Source organism: Sarcophilus harrisii, chromosome 1 (assembly GCF_902635505.1).
Source record: "Sarcophilus harrisii chromosome 1, mSarHar1.11, whole genome shotgun sequence".
Classification (NCBI taxonomy): domain Eukaryota; kingdom Metazoa; phylum Chordata; class Mammalia; order Dasyuromorphia; family Dasyuridae; genus Sarcophilus; species Sarcophilus harrisii.
In genome coordinates, this window is record NC_045426.1 from 686970166 (window position 1) to 686985918 (window position 15753).

Consider the following 15753-nt stretch of genomic DNA (forward strand, 5'->3'; position numbering starts at 1 on the left):
GAGGGTAATAGCAACCTGCTTCCCCAGTTTTATGAGAATCAAATTAGATAGTTTGAAAATACTTTAAGGTAATGTCTGGAGTATTGTAGGAGCTTGATAAATATTTCTTTCCTTCCCTCCTCTTCTTATCCTAAAATAAGAACTATTAGGTACCTGAGATGTCAGTTGATTCAGTCCTTTCATTTTACAAGAAAGGTGAATGCCAGTGATTAAATTCAGGTCAGGAAGTAGATCTGAGATTCATACCCAGATCCTCCCAATCCACATCTGTCACTTCTAAGGATTGCTTGTGTAATCGACATTATTTTCTACAGTAGCTTTCCAGCTTTTCTAGCTTTGATCTTTTGTGTTCTAAGATGTCTTCCAGTGGTGAAGTCCTTGGTAACCATGATCCTTTGTGTTCCAAGGCCTACCCTAGTCCTGAAATTCTAAGACCCCTTTCCCTCTTCTGTCATTTTGTGTTCTAAACTGCCTTCTCATTCTAACCTTTTCTTTCTTTCTTTCTTTCTTTCTCTTTCTTTCTTTCTTTCTTTCTTTCTTTCTTTCTTTCTTTCTTTCTTTCTTTCTTTCTTTCTTTCCATTTTATTTATTTATTTTTTATTATTATAGCTTTTTATTTACAGGTTATATGCCTAGGTAATTTTTCAGCAGTGACAGTTGCAAATCCTTTTGTTCCAACTTTTTCCCTCTTTCCCCTCACCCCCTCCCCCAGATGGCATCTAACCTTTTATTCCAAATCAGCTTTTTGGATGCTTTTCAAAATGACAACTTTTAATTTAATTCTCAAGTCCATCTCTCCACTAGAGATCTCCTTTTTAGCAGAGAAGTATAGGTAAGACAGACTAATGCACTGTGCTTGTTTGATGATGTATGCCATATTTTACATCCGTAGCTCGCTGCCTTTTTATTAAGATTCCCTTCGCTGTTTGTCCGGTGAAATCATGTCACGGCTTTCAGAATTTTCAAAATCTTTCAGTGTCAGTAATTTGATTGTTGTCATTATGTTTGTCTTTCTGGCATTCTGTGTTCCAAGGGCCTTTCAAGGTATGACGTTCTCTGTTCTCGTGTCCCAGCTTTGCCGTTCTCTGTTACAAGGACCCTTCCAACTTGGAAGTTCTGTGTTTTGGGCTTTCCTAGTGTCCTCTCCTCTGAGATCGCCTCCACTTTATTCTGTATACAGCTTGGTTATATAGAGTTCTTTGCATGTGGTTTCCCCCATTAGAATGTGACCCCTTCAGGGCAGAAATTGGTTATTACCTTTCTTTCTATTCCAATCCCTTACTGCAGAGAACCCTTAATAAATGCTTAATGACTTGGCTTAAGGCCCCTTCTGGCTCTGATATTCCCTGTTCTAAGGCTTCTCCTAGCTGTGACATTCTCTGTTCTAAAGCCTTTTCCAACCCTGACATTCCCTGTTTTGAGATCCCTCCTTGTTCTCTCCCAGCTCTGACATTCCTTGTTCTAAAACTTTCCCGCTCCCCATCTTGGACATTGTCTGTACTAAGGCCTTTTGTTTTAAAATTCCTCCAGCTCTGACATCCCCTGTTCTAAAGTTCCTCCCACCTCTGACATTCCTTGTTCTCCTGCCCCTTCCATTTCTGATACCTCCTGTTCTAAGATCCCTTCCAGTTCTGACATCCCCTGGTCTAAGATCCCTTCCATGTCTGACACTCTCTGTTCTAAGATCCCTTCCATATCAGATACTCTCTGTTCTAAGATCCTTTCCATGTCTTACACTCTCTGTTCTAAGATCCCTTCCATATCTAACACTTTCTGTTCTAAGATCCCTTCCATATCTGACACTCTCTGTTCTAAGATCCCTTCCATGTCTGACACTCTCTGTTCTAAGATCCCTTCCATGTCTGACATCCCTTGGTCTAAGATCCCTTCCAGTTCTGCCATTCTATGTCCTCAGGTCCTTCCCAGCTCTTCATCCTGGGGACCCAAGAATATATTGCTAGATCTCACCTTCCTGTGGGCTGGGCTCTGCCTCTGAACAGTTACCAAGTTGGAAAATTGCTGCTTTTAAAACATTTTCCCAAATGCTTTTCCTCTGATCTTTTTAAAGAATGACCTCAAAGAGCCCATGCTTAGTCTGGGATGATTGGAACAAAGCACTGTAGCCATTTCTCTGCTGGCTGCTTTAACGTTTTCAATGCTCTTTCTTCCCATCTGGCCCCTGGAGAGATTCCTCCCATTTTAAAGACCTGCAGACTGAGGCAGTCTGGGAGGTTGCCCTGGGTACCAGAGCTAGGAAGCTGTAGAGACCAAATCCTATTCTTCACACCCACTTTTCTCTTGACCAGAATTCCCCCCTCTTAATGATGCTTTCCCTCTTGTAGCTTCTGGTCTTGGAACCATCTGAAGCCTCTGAAGCCTTGGGGCTATTTCTTCCTGCTGGGATGATTTGCAAGAAAGATGGTGGGAGGGTTTTGTTTATTCCCTCTGCCCCTAAAAGGAAAAATTCCAAATTCTGCCCAATCCCCTTCCATCCTGTGGAGCGCCATCTTGGGTAGGTCATGGGAGCCAAGATAGATGGCTAGAAGAGCCTCCTCTGACAGATAAGAGCAGGGAATCCCTGAGAGCTGAGTAATATTGCCCCAGGTCATACTAAGAAACAAGGTGCTGGCTTGGTTTGGGGAATTTAAATCCAGATTCTAGAGTCAAGGTCTCTTAACTGGAAGAGCCCTCCTAGGCCATTCAATCCAAGCTCCCATTTTTCAGGAGGGTCTTAATGGGGCTCAGCTAAGGTCATAGGTCACATGGATGTGACTTCTTATGAAGGGTGTTCCCTGCCTTCAGTGATTCGATGGAGGAGCAAGATTTCTGGGCTGAGACAGAGGACCCAATTGTGCCAGGGCTCCCACAGGGCTGGGATTTCTTTCTAAAACTAATGTTGCTCTCTGAGAGGAGCCTCAGGTTCCCCTTTCACTGCAGGCCTTCATACAAGAACAGAAGACTGGTTTAGGCCTTGGAAATTGCTCGGGCCTGGAGTCAGAAAACCCAAATTTGGTCTCAGACACTAGCTATGGGACCCTGCCAATAGGCTCCCTCTGCCTCAGTTTCCTTGTCTGTAAAATGGGGATCATATAATAGCACCTTCCCCTGCCAGGGCTGTTTGAGGAAGACCCCAGCGTAAAGCTCATTGCAAGCTTTTAAGCTCTGTCTAAATGCCAGCTTTTAGGCTGTTCCGGGAGCTTGGCGGTTGGGCCTCTGAGGGACTCGGAGATCCCTGCACCTGGGGTTTCCCCGGAGCAAGGAATTCCTGCTTAGGGGAGTTTCTTCTCCTGCGAAAGTCCTGTGGTCGTAGAAATGAATGAAATTAGGGGGATGTATTAACTGGATAACATATTAACTGGACAATTTCTTAGGTTTCTAGCTAGCTGTTTGTAGAAAGAGAGCCAAATCTTTTATCAATTTATATGCCTAGTTTTGCTGCTTCTTAGCTGTGTGTCATTGGGCAAGTAACTTAGCAGCTTGGAACTTCAGTTTCTTCATCTGTAAAATGGGCAGAAGAATATTTAGACTCTCCATTTTATTGGGTTGTGCCCAATTGATAAAATTATTCAAGGGTTTATGAACTGTTTTAAAAATGTAATGATCCTGAACTCTGAATCTTTAGGACTGTGTATTCTCTTGTGTGGAAATTTTCATACTGCTTTTTCATAGGTGTTTGGGGAAGCTATGGGAGGGTAATTGGAATTGAAGGAGCATTGCTGCTTAATGAGGGAACAAAAGAACTGTGAAGACCTCCACATACCCCCTGCTTCAGCATATTCTTTTTTCTTAACAAGTGTCAGGGAAATTATCTGTCATGTAAATGCCCAGGAAAAGCCAGCATTTGGCATAATGCGCACTGTGGCTTGCGCACAGTAGGTGATTTTTTTTAACCAGACCTGTAATTTCCTTTATAGAGAGAAACTCCAAGTAAGGGGAGCCTAGCCATACATATAAGGCTGAGCCCCTCTTCTGCCCCATATAGCCTCTTACCAGTTATCTGGGGCAGTGACTGGTTAAGTGACTTGTCCAATGTCCTACTCAGGAGGAGATAAGTTGGGTGCAATTTTTAGCAAATGTCCAGATTCAGTATTCAGCCCCTCGGTAATGGAGTATTCCCATAGGGTTGGGACTAGGGGCTCTTCTGGAGGTGACTTTTCAGCTGAGACTTGAAGAGAGCCAGGGCAGCAGGAATTGCAGGTGAGCTTACCTGTTGCACCTGGCATTTCTCTCTTGGGATTAGGTGAATTATCCCTGTGCTAATGCTTCCCTCTCCAAGCGCTGTACTTGAGTCAAGGGAAACTTGGATTTGAATTCAGCTTCAACCCAGACCCCTATCTATAAAATGAGGATAATAGCTAGAATGTAAGATGCCTTCTTCCCTATGTGAGATTGGGGTGTCAGTATAACGACCCCCATTTTACAGAGGGGCAAACTGAGGTTCAGTGATTTACCTGTAATTATGTATTTCATAGGTATCTTGAGTTGAGGTTTGAACATGGGCGTTTTGGACTGTAACTCCAAGGACCCATTCACTCCTCCATACTGATTCCCAACCATGCCTCTATGATCCCAGGTAGCATTGAGGATAGTATACCATAAGGACCAGTTAGAAAGACCTGGTTGCTACGCCCGACAGGCACTGTCTGGGTTACCTCTGGGCAAGTCATTTAATCACTTACTTCCTCCCCTCCAAAAAAATGTTTTTTATTGTTGAGGTAATGGGGTTCAATACTTTGCCCATGGTCAGTCACACAGCTAGTACGTTTTCTGAGATTTAGGGATGAAATTTACTGCTATGTGACCTTGGGTCTCATATCCCGGGACCTCAGTTTTCCTTATCTGTAAAATGCGTGAGCTGGGCTAGGTGATCTCTCAAGTCCTTTCCAATCCTTCTTCTATGCTCCTGGGGTAAAGGCCCTTGCCCCCCAAGACTAACACTCCCTCTCCCCAAGAAAGAACTGGTTGGATTCCTAGGTCTTGTGAATTTCAGAGTGCTTTCACCTCCATTCACTAAACAAACAGTAGGAGTAGAAAGGGCAGACATTTTTATTCCCATTTTCCAGATGGGGGAATTGAGACCTCAAGAAACAGTCATATGTAGAGAGTCACAGACCTGGGGAGTTTGAAGCGTGGACCGGAACCCACTTCTTTTGTTTGCCTCGAAGAGGGTCGACTTCTTTCTCCCAGCTGGCAAGCCAAGGGGCCACCAGAGGATGGGCAGTGGGAATGAGGAAGTACCATTTAGGTAACGAATCCATTCTGAAAAGCTGCTAGTCCCTCTGCCTCTTAGTGCTGCTGAGGAGAAGCTGCAGGGGATGCAAGGAAAGACTTGTTCTTCGCCCCCAGGGGTCAGGTTAAGTCCTTACTCTCTGGGGTTTCTTGAATTGGAAGCTGAGTAGAAACCTCCGTTGATGGGTATTGTGGAGGGATGTTGATAGTGGAAAAGCACCTCGAGGACCAGGGTTCAAATCCTCTTCTACTTCCCTCCACTATGATGTTGGGGCTCCTCTCTGGGCCTTAGTTTCCCCCATTGTAAAATGAGGATCCACTAGCTGTCCCCAGAGGCCTTTTTAAATTATATGATCCTCCCTTTCTGACACTTTCCTTTGAAATAGAGAGTTCCTAGAAATTCAAGTTTGAGTAAGTGGGGAGTCTAAAAATCACAGGGCTAGGGAGAAAAGAATGAGTTATAGGCTATAAACCCGGAAAAACCCTTTTGGGAACATCCAAACCAGCAGTCCTCAGGGGGGTGGGCTGCAAGGTCAAAACTATTTTCATAGTAATACAAAGAAACTTCCAATACAGTTAAATATTCATAGGTATAACCCGTGGTGGAGACTCCAGTAATTTTAAGAATGTCAAGGAGGTCCTGAGGTCAACAAGTTGGAGACCAGATGATTTAGGGGAAAAGGGGGCTTTTCCAAGATCACAGAGCTAGGAATCCAATCCTGCTAGCATTTAGGAGACAAAGACAAAATAGTCCCTACTGTGATATATTTTACATAATTTCTTAGGAGGAAATATAAATGTATTTGCATAAATGTGATAATTTGAGATGGGAGAGAGGAATAGAGACCTCTCCCTCCCCCCCCCGCCCCCCCATCCTCACTTCATCTATTAATGAAATGGAGTCAGAAAAAAACCTTCCCGAGTTGAATCTTAAGATTCTAAGAGGTGGAAGAGATCAAAGGTGGGGAGTGCATGTAGTCTAAGGACTCGATTCACATTTTTCCTTCGTTTTATTGGCTTTTTAATTTCTGTACCAATCTTTATTTCTGAACCTATCCCGGGAGGAGTGAGCCATCTCTTAAGACAAAGACAGAAAGAAAACATTTCAACAAAAATCAGTCAGTCCATCACCAAGGAATGATGGTGTAATCCCTATTCCATTGCCATAGGCGCTCACCTGTGTAAAGCGAGGAAGGAGGTGCATTTTTCTCCGCTTTTCCCTCTCGGACCAAGTTTGGGTATTTTCATTCCACAGTGTTCTGTTTGAGCTTTTTCAAACCCGTGTTTTCTGACTTCCAAGTTTATAGCTTTTTCCATTTGTGGGGCACAGCAACGTGAACATGAGGCCACAGAAAGTGGCTTACTGGATAGAGAGGATTGTGGGAACTTTTATTTCCAGAGCAAAAATCTGCCGCCTTCTCTTAAGCTGTTAAGACTTTTAACCTAGAACCCTTAGAGATCAATTAGTTGGAACTTTTTTCCCCCACTGTATAGGTTTTTTCTCCTGCCTCTCTTTTTTTTTCTTCAAAAAAAAAATTAATAATAATTTCAAGATGGGCTTGGCAGTGGCCAGTCCACACTGACCCCATTTCGGACCCAGATCTTGGAGGGTGTCTAGATTGGTTTCTCTTAAGTCATGATATGGGGTGGTTAGTATCCAATGAACTCATTGTGGTTCTGGGGTCATTTGTGGTAGAGTGGAAAGGGGGCTCTGCCCTAAGTCAGGAATTCTAGGTTGGATGTGTGTCATTTTGGCCTTGATCTCTCCCCTCAACACTGGGGCTCCCCCCCCCCCCCTTCAAGTTCCCCTCTCCATCCAGCGAAAATGAAGAGTTGTGGATTCTGAGTTGGAAGCGTCTTTTCAGTGTTTGTTAAACCCCCCAGGGCCCTCCTCTCCCCTGGGGAAATTCAGGTCGATCCCGGAGGATTCCTAGAATACTGGAGCTGGTGTGGACTTTTAGACAGTCCCCGGGAGTCTTTCCTTTTGAAGCCGGGGTGACAGAGGAGGTCCTTTGTCCAAGGTCACCTAGAAGTGAATAAGCAAATGGAGAGATGGGCAGAGATGGACTTGGAGGCTCAGAATACGAGTGCGAATCTCTCCTCCTCAGGCCGTTACTTGGGGGGAGGAGGGGCGTGGGATGGGGAGAGTAGCATTTTTGTCTCCCTCTCTAAAACGAGGGTACTGAGACCAGATGAGCACTCATCTCTCTCCCGGCTTCCTAGATCCTGGAATTTTTGAACAAGGTTGGTCTCTGGCTTCGGGACCCCAGGCTCTCTCTCTCTACTTCAGCCCCTTCCAGGGCTGTCCTGCTCCCTCCTCAGATCGTGATCCCCTTCCAAGGGTGTCTTAAGTCGCGATCCCCCCTTTCCCCTTGCGTGCCACTTAGTGGCTGGGACGCCGCAGCGCGTGCCATGTCGAACAAGGATGGACTTTTGCCGAGGGCCACCGGGACTCTCGTCGGGCCTGAGTGCTCACCCCTTGGGGTTCGCGGGCTGGGGGAGGGGTTCTGGTCGGAAGGAGCCGGGGGAGAGGGTCTGGGAGAGTGAAAGTGGCCCTCCCCTCTCGCTTCCCCTCCCCTCCCAGGCCGGGCGAGCTGTGGGCGGCGGCGTCCCCTGCTGCTCGCTGGGGCTGGGCGCCGCCGCCGCCGCCGCCGCCGCGTCCCCCCCTTGCAGCCAGCCACCCGCCCGCCCGCCCGCCCGCCCGGGCTCCGGCTCGGCTTGGTTGGGCGCTGGTGTTCAGTTTCAGCGCGTGGATGAGCTCGGCCAGCTAGCCCCCGGCTCCCGGGAGGAAGGAAGGAAGCCCGCCCAGCGGGGACGGAAGGCCAGGCTCCCCTGGGCTCACTGGCCACCCGGGCCTGGCAGCTGGGGTGCGCGGGGCCGAGGAGGCCGGGGTAACCCCAGCGAGGGAGCGGCGCGGCGTGGCGCGGGCAGGGCCGGCCCGGGCGGCCGGGGAGGGTGCCGCGGAGCTCGGTGCGCCCCCGGCCCCCGCCCCCGAGCGCTGTCTGCCTGCGTGGGGGTGTGCGCGCGTGTTGTGTGTGCGCCTGGATGTGTGTGGTGGGCTGGTCTCCGGCTTGTGCCCCGGAGGGGGAGGAGGCGGCGGCGGCGAGCGGGTGTGTTAGCCCGCCTCTGTGTGCAGCTCTAGGGGTGTGAGTGCGCGCGCCAGTGTGTGTGTGCGAGTGTGCGCGCGGGTGTGTGTCTGTGTCCCGGCTTTGTGTGGGCAGGAGCTGCGCGCGCGTGAGTGTGTGTGTGTTGGGGGGGCTGACGGATGTCCTGCGTGCGTGCGCGCCTGCGCGCCCTCCCCACTGTCACCCCTGCTCGGTCTGGGCTCGGACCTCTGCTGGAGGGGACGCCTACAGTACCCGTGCTCGCCACCGCCAGCTAGGCGGGCGGGCGGAGTTTTCTCAAGTTGGAGGACTGGGTGAAGCCGCCCGGGGCTGGGGGGAAGGGGGCGGGGACCGACGCGGCGCTCCCTGCCTCCGGGGGGAGGACCCTGAGCCAGGACTGGAAAGTTGATCCCCTCAGGTGCCCCGACCTTCCGAGCTCCCAGCCAATTAGGGCTTCTTAGAGAGAGAGACCCCCTCTAGGCGTCCACTTTGGAGCTTCTTACTTTGGGGGCTTTTTTCTGCAGGGACGGGGGTCTTTCAGCCCCCCCCCCTCCCCCACTGTAGGAGGACTGTAGTCCCCATCTCCCGCCCTGGAAAAGCCCAAGCTGAGCAGGGCCGCCCATCTGGAAGCTGGGAGACCTGGCTAGAGGCAGACAGACAGACAGACGGTGTGGATGTGTGCGTTCCGTGCCCACGGGTGGGCTCGGGAGGAGCCGCGGGCCGGGGCCGGCCAGGGCTAGGCTGGGCTGGGGGGAAGATTAGTTGGCTGTGGCAGAGAGCCGTGCGTGGCCCATGTGACTGCGGTGTGCTTTGGAAGAGGAAGCAGCAGAGGTCAGTGCAAAGGCGTAGCTTACCGGAGCCATGCAGCCAGGGGAGGGGGGAGGACGGGAGAGATGGCAGGGGCCATCCTTCCCAGCACCCCCCTAGCCTGCATCCTCCTTCCCACTGAAGCTGCTCTCGGTCCTTGGCAGCCTGGAGAGATACAGCGGCTGGAAAGTCCAGCTGGGAGGGGGGGGGGAGGAGGGGAGAGGTTCTAAGGGGGCCCCGGGGGCCTCCAGGGCCATCGGTCTCGGCCCTCCGCTAGCATTGCAAGTGTGCCTGGGACTGGAGTGGGTGACTGCGCGGATGGGGCTGTCTCAGGCCTCCTTCCTCCTCCAGCGGGAAATCCCCCTTCCCGGGGAGTGTGGTTGAGAAGTTTATCCCTCCTTTCCCTAACTGACTTTAAGCCTGAGTTGTTGGTGGCCAGCTGGAGGGGGAGCATCGGGGTTGGGCATTGAGATCGGACTTAGGAGAACCGGGTGCTCGGGAGTTTTCTAGAAGTAGAAGTATCTGGGGGTGCAGGGGGAGGTAAAGTTTGGCTAGTGTCCATCCTGGAAGGGGAGGGAACTTCCTTACTGGCTCCCTCCCCTGCCATCTCTGTAGACACCTGAGCCCAATTTCAGTAAGGAAAACAAGTTGGGAGGGGGGTGGAGTAACAGTAGTCTGGTCGGGGTTCTCTCTCCCAAAACGGGGTTCTGAGGATTTTTTTCCAAGATTCATGCTCAGTAGAAATGGAGCCAAGATTTAGAAGGGAGACCAGATAATTCGAGGGGGAAGGGGATGGGAGGGACTCATATTTTGAAACGTCGCCTAGTTGAGTTGGTCCTAGGAGGTGTGGTGGGTTCAGAGCTTGGGAAATGCTGCCCCCTCCCCTTTTTTTTGCCGTCTTTGGAAAAAGCAAGAGTTAGCTTCAGATGGAAGCTGCAGCGAGTTCAGAGTGTGGGGCCCGGCTGAGCTGGATTGGAGGGGGACAGGACAGGGGCAGATAGCCCAGCGGTGCCCGAGAGAAGGTGCCCACGGCCCTGCCCAGGCTGTCCAGCTGAAAAGGACTTTTAAAAAGGCAGCGCCAATGCCTGCTGCCTGTCTGGGTGACAGCACTGCCTACACCCCTCCGATGGGGTTGCTAGGCAGCCAGGCTCTGATGTACGGGAAGGCCCTGTGATTTGCTAGCCTCCTGCAGACACATGGTTAAGGTTCCCTTCAGCCTATCGGGTGGAGGGACTGGGGGCACGCCGTTTGCATACTGCCAAATGCTCCTTTACCTGGATGTGGGGTGGGAAGGGGGAGAAAGGAAGGGAAAGAGAGAAAGCTCCCCCCTCCCGCCTTCTCTTGGGCTTCACCTCCCTTCCCGTCCTTCCTCTGGACCAAGTCCGGTCCAAAGGGGTTGCTGCCCACTCCCCCTCACCCCAAGCCCTCCCCTTCCCCAGACCATGGAAAAGGAATGTGGAACGGAGAAAAGAGGTCAGTGGGGTAAGCGTGTGTGTGCACGGGCTCCGTGATGTAGCGGGGTGCATGCAGTGAGGAGGCATCCGCTCTAGATGCTGGCTCAATTGGGGAGGGGTCCCACGGGTCCGCGGAGCTCTGAGCTCCTGCCCTCGAAGCCTGCTTTTTCCTTCTTGCCCACCACCCAGCAGGGCAGCGGTTCGGCAGAGCGGGCAGACCAGAAGGAGGGGGCGTGCTCACAGGGTGGACAGCCTTTTTCCCCCACTTTGCAGTAGTGATATGAGCAGGGAAAAGGGGGAGCAGGGGCCATTTGTCCTTCCTGGAACGCTTTACCTGCGGGAGCCTCGAGGCAGGGGTGTCAGAGTGCCGGCTTTGGAGTCCCAGACCATGGGCAAGTCACTTTATTATTATCTGTGTGAGCTTCACTGTCTATATTTATTAAGAGAAGGGAATGGACCGGCTGTTCTGTCTCTCAGTCCCAGGTCCGGGCTCCCTTCTTGCCAGCTCCTCCAGCTCACTTAACCCTCATCGAGGACTGCCCTGGGACCCCCCTTATAATGTTACTCAGCTTGGAGTCTGTTCTCCCTCCCCTAGGAGACTGGAAGCTCTCTGGGGCCAGGAAGAGAGTTTAGACCTCAGTTCGCTGTGGATATTGTGTAGATGGTGGATGATAAATGGATGAATTGGGGGGGGGGGGACGATTGGGTATTAGGGATTTAGCTGACCACTACGCTCAGCCAGGGCCCAGCTGAGGAAGAAGGTCGGACCAGACCTGCCTGTGGGATGGAGCTGGGAGTGGAGGCGGGAGGTGGGGAGGTGCTGAGATATGAAACAGCCTGTGGTTTGGGACCAGTTCATGGAAAATAAGAATCTCCCCCCAGCCAAAAGGAGCAGGTCGTCGCAGCTTGGCCATGGTCCCCAAACTCATGGCTTTCCCCCAAGGGGATCACCAGGGGTAGCTGGTGTTTATTTACCTCCAGCTCCCTTGTGTCTTAGCAAGGGAGGCACCTCTGGGATATGAACTTGGCCCCTCATGAAACAGACCTTCAGGATTCTCTCCTTCTCTTTCTCCCCCTTGGGTGCCTACAGATACTGTCTGATGAGCGTCAAAGGCTGCTTCACGGACTTCCATATCGATTTTGGAGGTACATCTGTGTGGTACCACGTCTTCCGGGGCAAGAAGGTGAGTGAGCCGTGGGGGACTTGAAAAGACGCTGGGTTTAGGGCTGGATCCCAACCCTGGCTCCGTTGATCACTGCCTGCCCACGGCACTCCGGCCAGGTCCCTGTCTTCTGGGCCTGGATTTGCTTACCTGATAAATGAAGGGTGTGGAATAGGTGGCTTGTGGGGGCCCTTCCAGTCCCAAATCCATGAACCTGTGAGCACTTTCAAGCTGTAGGGCAAGACGCTTCATCTCTCTGAACTCAGTTTCCTCAGCTGTAAAAATTAAGGGATTGAAGGCAGTGACCGTGGTGCGTCCTTCTAGCTCTTAAGCTTATCTTCTTTTCCTTCTCTCTCTGTTCCCCTCCTCCTCCCAGGTTCATTTTTTGGCCCTGCAGGTCACCCCCCCACCCACCCACCCTCAGGATTGGAGGGTGCCCTTGTGTTCCTGAGGCACATGGGTGGAGACCAGAAGATCTGGGATTAGGGAACAATTAGGATCTTGCAGCACTACTTCAGGCTGTACCAGAGAGAGCGTGGCTAAAGGCTGAATCTCAGACCCGAGTCCAAATTTTGCCACTTGTAACTTCATGATCTTGAGTAAAAGTCCCCTTATCTCTGTAGCAATGTGGTCCTGTTTTGACATCTGGACTGAGCTTTATCTGAGGCCCTAAAAGGAGGATCTTCCCATTTCCCTGGGACTTCATTGTTCTTCTCTGCTTTTAACCCCAGAATGGGGAATCTCAATTTTGTGGGCAGTTGCCATAACTTTGTGACAGCACCATTGAGGAACCAGGTTTTACACAGGGGAGACGAGAATGAATAGGATGTTTCCAGAGGCGGTTTGAGTGGTCATAGCCCACTGGTCCCAGCAGTCATAAAGAGCTAGAATCAGTCCTACTAAGTCCTACTAAATACTGTGTGACCTGTGTAAGCTCCTTAACTTTCTCAGCCTCTGAGAGCTCATCTGTAAAATGGGTTAATAATAACTAGCATTTATTTGGTACTTTAAAATTTGTAAAGCACTTCACAATTATTATTTCATTTGATTCTCAGCAAGAATCCTGGGAGGTAAGTGCTATTATTATTCCTATTTTACAGTTGAGGAAACTGAGGCAAACAGATGAAGTGACTTGCCAGAGTCCCAGTAGCTAGTAAGCATTTTAGGTGAGATTTGAACTCCCATCTTGCTGACTCAGGCCCAGTATTCTATTCACTTGTCACTTAGATGCCTCTAGTTCTCAAGACTCAAAGGAGATGAGGAGTAAAATACTACTACTAATTGGAAAGAAGTGCCCAGTGTAATAGACCGTTCGATCCTGAGTCTTTTGAACCCCAAATTTGTGCTAGTCTGGAATTAGGAAGGCCCTAATTCAAATTCTTTGATATTTCCTAGCAGTATGACCTTAGTCAAGTCACTCATCTCTGTGTGCCTCAGTTTCTTCATCTGTAAAGAGGGAATCATAATAATAACACCTGCTTTCCCATGGTGGTTTCGAGGATCAAATGAAATAATAATTGTAAAGCCCTTTATAGACCTTTAAGTGCCATATAAATGTTGATTGTTTTTCATTACTATTATCATCTTTGTTGTTATTAGAAAATTAATAAGTGGTTCATATATATAAATATATGCATGTAAAATGCATGTTACATATATATCATGTTAAAAAATGCTCTATATAATATAGAGTGTTTCATTTGAGCTTCCAATTAATCAGTCGCTAAACACTACTGAGAAGCATTTTGCTAATTACTGGGTGATTAAAAAGACCAAAAAAAAAAAAAAAAAAAAGAAAGAAAGAAAGAAACATTTCCTACCCTCAAATTGTTTATATTCTATTGGAGAAGACAGACTAACCCTGTGAACCAAATACTACTCTTATCCCCTTTTGGTAGTTGGGGAAACCGAGGCTTAGAGCATTAATAAGTCTGTTGTTTGTTTGTTTGTTTTGTTGTTGTTGTTGCTGCTGTTGCTGTCCCTTGGTGAGAACTTAAGGGAGCCTATTCCAAGTTTATATTCAGAAGATCTGGGTTTGAGTTATGATCTGCTTGGGGGTATTTGTGATCCCGGAGAGTAACTTTACTCCTGAGCTCTGTTTCTTCATTTATGAAATGAAAGGGTTGAACTAGACTCTAAGGGAACTTCTGTTGCTATTTTGTTACATTGGGATGGATGTATCTTTTTAGGTTTGCATTGGCTTTAAGGCCCCGTGCCCTAATGGTCATGGATAGGTCTTGCCTATCTTTTGAGTGTGTGTGTGTTTTTTGCACACAATCTTGGTACGGTTTCTCTTCCAGATGTTTTTCCATCTGTTCAACAATTATTTTATTTTTAATTTTTATTCTTTATGAATTTCCTTGCCTTCCCTCCCCGGCCTAGCAGAATGACTCCACTTAACACAGATGAACCAAGGAGGTTTGGGATTCCACAGGAGTCCCCTCATCAGTTTCTAGAGAGGCAGTTTGCTGTAGTGAAAAGGAAATCGAGGAGCAAGTAGATGATGCAGTGAGTAGAGCACTGACCACGAAGTCAGGAGAATTAAGGGTTCAAATCTGACTTCAGACACTTAACTCTTCCTACTGTGTGACTCCAGGCAAGCCACTTTATCCCAATTGACTAAAGAACAAAGAAAAATCTCCCATAAGCCCTGAGTTTAGATTCTGCTATGGAATCCTAATTATTGGGTCAGTCATTTAACAATATCAGGCCTCAGGTTTCTTATCTATAAAATGGAGATAATAAAACCTAAGATCTTTACTTCCTGAAGTAGTTTCCGGGCTCAAATGAGATCACCAAAACAGTCATTTTTACTCACCTACTATGTGCCATGAACTGGTAGGGATACAAAGGTAAATCAAAAGGTCTGTTCTATTAAGGATTATAGAGTTGAGAAGAGGGAGATAAGCATTTATTAGGTGCCTCCTGTGTACCAAATACTTTGTTAAGTGCTTTACAGATATATCACTTGATCCTGGAAGTGACTTTGGGAGATAATTCCTATTATTATCTTCATTTTACAGATGAGGAAATTGAGGCAGACAGTGACTTAATCAGGTTCACACCTCTAGGAAGTGTCTAAGGCTATATTTGAACTTGGGTCTTCCTGATTTCAGACCCCCTGCTCTATCCTTGTCAGCTGCCAGAAGCTGCTGTCTCTGGCCCCTTTAGGGGACCCATGGGGAATTCATACTAATGTCCTACATAGGTTCCAGAATCGTTGGAATTTGGGAGATCTTCATTTTACAGCTGGGGAAACTGAGATTAGAAGCAAAGAGATTTGGCTAGTTGGTGCTGAGGTGGGATTTGAATCCAGCTCTTCCAGCACAACCCTCAGCAACCAGCAGCCACCGAGCCTTGGATTACTCCTTTACAAACAAACGCGAGTTGGAAAGCATGAGAGGTTGGGCCAAGCTTTGTGATGGACTCGTTTCTTTTCTCAGATATTCTGGCTGATCCCCCCCACTTGGCACAACTTGGAACTTTATGAAGAGTGGGTACTCTCAGGAAAGCAGAGCGACATCTTCCTGGGAGACCGAGTTGAACAATGCCAAAGAATTGAGCTGACCCAGGGCTACACGTTTTTTATCCCTTCCGGTAAGTGGCCTGGGCCCAGGCCTGTGGGCCTTTTTGGGAGCTGTGGCTGATGCCTCTGTGGTGGTCCTCTCCATCATTTGAAATGATCTCCTACCTCTAGATTGTTTATTTGTCAGAGAGATGTATCGCTGAGACATAGTCTGCTTCTTAACTTAATATCCTGCAACTCCGTGGTGATGCCTTTGAGGCTACCTTTTGTCTAGGGGGACTCTATTTGACATAGGTCTTTTTTGTTGTTGTTTTCCGAGATGGGGATGATATTATTTCCCATTTTAACTCTTTCTCGAGGTGCTCTTAGAGCCTGGTCTGACTCTTGGGAGCTAGGAGGCAGTTGGGAGTGAAATAGGATCAGGGTGTAAATCCCCTCTTTGCCACCCATGTGAGTTTGTGTATATCGTC

General features: G+C 48.8%; 1 protein-coding gene across 1 annotated transcript in view; it reads left to right on the forward strand.

The window, feature by feature from the left end:
- Window positions 1–15753, forward strand: part of KDM2B (lysine demethylase 2B) — a 134078-nt gene that overhangs the window by 33657 nt on the left and 84668 nt on the right. The window contains exons 7-8 of the mRNA XM_031948530.1: window positions 11685–11778; window positions 15201–15354. Of these exons, the coding sequence (XP_031804390.1) occupies window positions 11685–11778; window positions 15201–15354 (248 nt within the window). The remainder of the gene's footprint in view (window positions 1–11684; window positions 11779–15200; window positions 15355–15753) is intronic.